General features: G+C 38.3%; 1 protein-coding gene across 1 annotated transcript in view; it reads right to left on the bottom strand.

Annotated features, from left to right (window-relative positions):
* Positions 1 to 511: 511 nt before the first annotated feature.
* Positions 512 to 7,224, bottom strand: part of LOC127588150 (potassium voltage-gated channel subfamily KQT member 4-like) — a 43,718-nt gene continuing 37,005 nt past the window's right edge. The window contains exon 3 of the mRNA XM_052046738.1: positions 512 to 559. Within this exon, the coding sequence (XP_051902698.1) occupies positions 512 to 559 (48 nt within the window). The remainder of the gene's footprint in view (positions 560 to 7,224) is intronic.

The raw sequence follows: 7,224 nt of genomic DNA, 5'->3' as shown, positions 1-7,224 counted from the left end.
CCACGTGAAAAAGTTTTGCCTTTGCCTTGCATTAGGCTGAACTCTTTTGTTGAATATTCTTTGTTCAAATTGAGTTAAAACTATTTTACACTGAACATACTTGATGTGCTTACCCGCTTTTATTGGAGGAAAAAAAGAGAGAACCGCTTAGGTCATGAAAATCAGCAGATAGCGACAACCCACCTACCTCTTAACACCCACAGAGGGGGAAAATGTATCATGTGGCAGCGAGGCAGGCACGTCGGACGCCAGCCACCACGCAGACGTTTATGTGAATCGCTATTCGACCACAAGATGACGCCATGGAATAACATTTCGCAAATGCTCAACCCTGCCGCAGTGCATCTGCAGGATGCAATATCACATCCTCCACAGCTGGGGAAATGCAATCATATTCTTTGATAGCTGGGCAGTCCTGTTTTAAAACGATGTCCTTGGTGGGCTTGTATAAATGTATTTTGTTGTTGTTGTGCAGTATAGTATTAAAGTGCTCATGTATTGCAGAGGGGCTTCATTGTTCGGAGTTGGACTCGGACTGGAAGCAGGGAGGTGTCACATTCTGCAACATAGAAATGTTTGATGACATTCGTTTTCTGTTCACAACTAATACAAAAGTAACAAAATATGAGATTGCACTACCAGAAATTAATGTCTGTCTGTCTGTCTGTCTGTCTGTCTGTCTGTCTGTCTGTCTGTCTTTCTGTCTGTCTCTCTCTCTCTCTTTCTTTCTTGGTAATGTAATGTGAAAATGACAAGCATTAGATATTGAATTCTTTAGTTTTTGTATTTCTATTCAATATATGAAATTGGCTGACAACCAGTTCAGAGTTTAACCCGCCTAACGCCCAAGGACAGCTGGGATAGGTTCCATCATGCCTGCAACCCTTGTGAAGGTGGGCCCTTTGGATATCCATCCATCAATCCATTTTCTAATCCGTTAATCCTCACGAGGCGTGCTGGAACCTATCCCAGCTGTCTTCGGAGAGTAGGTGTGGTACCTGCTGAACTGGTTGCCAGCCAATCACAGGACACACATAGACGAGGGACAATTTGGGGGACAATTTTGAGTGTTCCACTGATATGCTATGCATGTTTTTTGAATGTGGGATATAACCGGGGTACCCGAAGAAAACCCGCACAGGCACGGGAAGAACATGCAAACTTCATACAGGAAGGCCGGAGCTGTAATTGAACCATGCACCTCTGTACTGTGAGGCGGACATTCTAATCAGTTGGTCACCGTGCCGCCACATTTCAGATAATGGTTCGATATTCAACATTACAACAATATTATTATTAGTGAGGATGGTACCACTCTGATGGATGGAACCCAAAGCTAATTTTTTTTGTGGAAAAAAAAATCAAATAATCATAAAAGGAAAAACAAAACCAACTCGGTGATTAAAATCACCAACCACCATGTACAACAATTCTTAATGTTGATGTCAAAGCTAAAACTTGATGCTTTTGAACTAGCACAATACCTGAGGTACGTTGGCGAGAGATCATGTTATTTTTTTGGGATCAAGTAGTAGATAGTATTTCATAATTTAGTGATTGTTGGTGATGATCAGCCAAATAAAAACTTCATACAGGACCGTGCTTCTTTGTTATCAACGCTTTTAACAGCTTCAGTAAATTTGTAACTGTGTTCCTCAACGTCGCATGCGATCCAAGCCCTTTTGTTCAACTCAGCAAAAATGGCTGAACAACAACGTGACTTGTGCAAAGCTAAAACTTTGCATCACTTGCAAAACTCAGAGGAGCTGAAGAATGGTGGGATTGTCTTGAAGAAATTATTTTTCGGAGCCATCGTGCTGTGTTTTTGGCACATTGCAAAGAGGAGCACTTTGTAATCATCACGCAGGTTCCCTCAACAGACCTCATATTCTGAAAGTAATATTTTACTCCTTCACATCACGAGCACATTTGGAAACACGAGCATGACTAGTCAATATAGCAATTTTACCAAGTAACTATGGTATCTGTATTTAGATGTATACGGTCTATCTCAGCAACTTTCATAAGACACAGTTAGTTCACAGTCCTGATTAGCGGGTTAACAATCCAACACTTTTTGTTTCACAATAATAGTAAGAGAAGACATTGAAGGATTGACTTGATGTCCTAATGAATGCTTGTGTGCCACAAAATTCCAACATATTGCATGCTACCTATTGGAGCTAAACTCTACCCACTGTTTATTTTCAGGGGAACAGTGAGCCAATCAGAACAAAGCTTATTGACATAGCCAATATTAATGATAAATCCAACCGTCTGGCAGGTGCTTTTGACCAACCAGAATAGCTTGAAAAGAGGCACCCTGGAATTTTCCAAAGATTAAATCAAAGATATTAAAAATAAAATTAATTGTGGCATGGAACCTTCAAGTCAATGGAAAACTGCATGACTTTGGAATAGGTCAATGTTGTGTGTACTTGACCTGTTATACGTTGACGCAAGAAATAATGCCTTTAGTGAAAGCTTTCCAAAATTAGTATAAATAATGGATGGTGCTGTGACAGTTTCATAATTTGGTGTTAAATGACTTGACACATTTAGCTGTCTCTTTGTGAACTTTAATGGGCTGTGGCCTCTTAAGCAATTTTACACATTTCCATGACACATGAGCTGAAGTATATACGGTAATTCCATGAGTGTATTAATGACATTTGACCATATTCTGTTGAGAAAAAAAAACTGTGTCCGATTAATAAAGGATTATGTTGCTACTTTTGGAATATTAACCCTTTGACGATCACTGAAATACATTCATTCATTCATTCATCTTCCGAGCCGCTTGATCCTCACGAGGGTCGCGGGGGGTGCTGGAGCCTATCTCAGCTGTCTTCGGGCACGTTGAGTGTCACGCATAAACCAAAGGGTTTATGCACACATTTCAACACGTATTTAGTTCAAGTTGACCTCCTGAAGCCTAAATGAGCATTAATTTGACCACACAACTCATTCCTATGAAGATACATTCAAAGTCAAAAAATGTGTTCAGCTTGGTCTGAAAATGCATTTAAAGCAATAAAAACTCAAATTGAGTGTCACGCCTAAAGCAAAGGACTGATGCACACACTTCAACATGTATTTTGTTCAGGTTGACCTCCTGAAGCCTAAATGACAATTAATTTGATCACACAACTCATTTTTATGAAGATACATTCAAAGTCATAAAACGTGCTCAGCTCGGCCTGAAAATGCATTTAAAGCAATAGAAACTCAAATTGAGTGTCACGCCTAAACCAAAGGACTTGTGCACACATTTCAACATGTATTTAGTTCAGGTTGACCTCCTGAAGCCTAAATGAGCATTAATTTGACCACACAACTCATTCCTATGAAGACACATTCAAACTCAGAAAACGTGCTCAATTCGGCCTGAAAGTGCATTTAAAGCAATAAAAACTCAAATTGAGTGTCACGCCTAAACATAAGGACTTATGCACACACTTCAACATGTATTTAGTTCAGGATAACCTCCTGAAGCCGAAATGAGCATTAATTTGACCACACAAGTCATTCCTATAAGATACATTCAAACTCAGAAAATGTGCTCAGCTCGGCCTGAAAATGCATTTAAAGCAATAAAAACTCAAAATGAGTGTCACGCCTAAACCAAAGGACTTATGCACACATTTCAACATGTATTTTGTTCAGGATGACCCCCTGAAGCCTAAATGAGCATTAATTTGACCTCACAACTTATTCCTATGAAGATACATTCAAAGTCAAAAAAACGTGCTAAGCTCGGCCTGAAAATGCATTTAAAGCAATAAAAATTCAAATTGAGTGTCACGCCTAAACCAAAGGACTTATGCACACATTTCAACATGTATTTAGTTCAGGTTGACCTCCTGAAGCCTAAATGACCATTAATTTGATCACACAACTCATTCACATGATGATACATTCACAGTCAGAAAACGTGCTCAGCTCGGCCTGAAAATGCATTTAAAACAAATACAACTCAAATTGAGTGTCACGCATAAACCAAAGGTTTTATGCACACATTTGAACATGCATTTTGTTCAAGATGACCTCCTGATGACTAAATGAGCATTAATTTGACCACACAACTCATTCCTATAAAGATACATTCAAAGTCAGAAAACGTGCTCAGCTCAGCATTAATTTGACCACACAACTCATTCCTATGAAGATACATTCAAACTCAGAAAATGTGCTCAGCTCGGCCTGAAAATACATTTTAAGCAATAAAACAAAAAATTGAGTGTCACGCCAAAACCAAAGGACTTATGCACACACTCAACATGTATTTAGTTAAGTTTGACCTCCTGAAGCCTAAATGAGCATTAATTTGACCGCACAACTCATTCCTATGAAGATACATTCAAAGTCAAAAAATGTGCTCAGCTCGGTCTGAAAATGCATTTAAAGCAATAAAAACTCAAATTGAGTGTCACGCCTAAAGCAAAGGACTTATGCACACACTTCAACATGTATTTTGTTCAGGATGACCCCCTAAAGCCTAAATGAGCATTAATTTGACCACAGAACTCATTCCTATGAAGATACATTCAAACTCTGAAAACGTGCTCAGCTCGGCCTGAAAATGCATTTAAAGCAATAAAAACTCAAATTGAGTGTCACACCTAAACCAAAGGACTTGTGCACACATTTCAACATGTATTTAGTTCAGGTTGACCTCCTGACGCCTAAATGAGCATTAATTTGACCACACAACTCATTCCTATGAAGATACATTCAAACTCAGAAAATGTGCTCAGCTCGGCCTGAAAATGCATTTAAAATAAATAAAACTCAAATTGAGTGTCACGCGTAAACGAAAGGTTTTATGCACACATTTCAACACGCATTTAGTTCAGGTTGACCTCCTGAAGCCTAAATGACAATTAATTTGACTACACAACTCATTCCTATGAAGATACATTCAAAATCAAAAAACGTGCTCAGCTCAGCCTGAAAATGCATTTAAAACAAATACAACTCAAATTGAGTGTCACGCATAAACCAAAGGTTTTATGCACACATTTGAACATGCATTTTGTTCAGGTTGACCTCCTGATGACTAAATGAGCATTAATTTGACCACACAACTCATTCCTATAAAGATACATTCAAAGTCAGAAAACGTGCTCAGCTCAGCATTAATTTGACCACACAACTCATTCCTATGAAGATACATTCAAACTCAGAAAATGTGCTCAGCTCAGCCTGAAAATGCATTTAAAGCAATAAAAACTAAAATGGAGTGTCACGCCTAAACCAAAGGACTTATGCACACATTTCCACATGTATTTAGTTCAGGTTGACCTCCTGAAGCCTAAATGAGCATTAATTTGACCACACAACTCATTCCTATGAAGATACATTCAAACTCAGAAAATGTGCTCAGCTCGGCCTGAAAATGCATTTAAAATAAATAAAACTCAAATTGAGTGTCACGCGTAAACCAAAGGTTTTATGCACACATTTCAACACGCATTTAGTTCAGGTTGACCTCCTGAAGCCTAAATGACAATTAATTTGACTACACAACTCATTCCTATGAAGATACATTCAAAATCAGAAAATGTGCTCAGCTCGGCCTGAAAATGCATTTAAAGCAATAAACCTCAAATTGAGTGTCACACCTAAACCAAAGGACTTATACACACTCAACATGTATTTAATTCAGGTTGACCTCCTGAAGCCTAAATGAGCATTAATTCGACCGCACAACTCATTCCTATGAAGATACATTCAAAGTCAAAAAATGTGCTCAGCTCGGTCTGAAAATGCATTTAAAGCAACAAAAACTCAAATTGAGTGTCACGCCTAAACCAAAGGACTTGTGCACACATTTCAACATGTATTTAGTTCAGGTTGACCTCCTGAAGCCCAAATGAGCATTAATTTGACCACACAACTCATTCCTATGAAGATACATTCAAACTCAGAAAACGTGCTCAATTCGGCCTGAAAGTGCATTTAAAGCAATAAAAACTCAAATTGAGTGTCACGCCTAAAGCAAAGGACTTATGCGCACACTTCAACATGTATTTTGTTCAGGATGATCCCCTGAAGCCTAAATGAGCATTGATTTAACCACACAACTCATTCCTATAAGATACATTCAAACTCAGAAAATGTGCTCAGCTCGGCCTGAAAATGCATTTAAAGCAATAAAAACTCAAAATGAGTGTCACGCCTAAACCAAAGGACTTATGCACACATTTCAACATGTATTTAGTTCAGGTTGACCTCCTGAAGCCTAAATGACCATTAATTTGATCACACAACTCATTCCCATGATGATACATTCACAGTCAGAAAACGTGCTCAGCTCGGCCTGAAAATGCATTTAAAACAAATACAACTCAAATTGAGTGTCACGCATGAACCAAAGGTTTTATGCACACATTTGAACATGCATTTTGTTCAGGTTGACCTCCTGATGACTAAATTAGCATTAATTTGACCACACAACTCATTCCTATAAAGATACATTCAAAGTCAGAAAACGTGCTCAGCTCAGCATTAATTTGACTACACAACTCATTCCTATGAAGATACATTCAAACTCAGAAAATGTGCTCAGCTCGGCCTGAAAATACATTTTAAGCAATAAAACTCAAATTGAGTGTCACGCCAAAACCAAAGGACTTATGCACACACTCAACATGTATTTAGTTCAGGTTGACCTCCTGAAGCCTAAATGAGCATTAATTTGACCGCACAACTCATTCCTATGAAGATATATTCAAAGTAAAAAAATGTGCTCAGCTCGGTCTGAAAATGCATTTAAAGCAATAAAAACTCAAATTGAGTGTCACGCCTAAAGCAAAGGACTTATGCACACACTTCAACATGTATTTTGTTCAGGTTGACCTCCTGAAGCCTAAATGACAATTAATTTGATCACACAACTCATTTTTATGAAGATACATTCAAAGTCATAAAACGTGCTTAGCTCGGCCTGAAAATGCATTTAAAGCAATAAAAACTCAAACTGAGTGTCACGCCTAAACCAAAGGACTTGTGCACACATTTCAACATGTATTTAGTTCAGGTTGACCTCCTGAAGCCTAAATGAGCATTAATTTGACCACACAACTCATTCCTATGAAGATACATTCAAACTCAGAAAACGTGCTCAGCTCGGCCTGAAAATGCATTTAAAATAAATAAAACTCAAATTGAGTGTCACGCGTAAACCAAAGGTTTTATGCACACATTTCAACACGTATTTAG

Source organism: Hippocampus zosterae, chromosome 16 (assembly GCF_025434085.1).
Source record: "Hippocampus zosterae strain Florida chromosome 16, ASM2543408v3, whole genome shotgun sequence".
In the NCBI taxonomy this organism is placed as follows: Eukaryota; Metazoa; Chordata; class Actinopteri; order Syngnathiformes; family Syngnathidae; genus Hippocampus; species Hippocampus zosterae.
The sequence above is the reverse complement of the archived record's forward strand: the minus strand, read 5'-3'. Positions and strand labels throughout refer to the sequence as shown.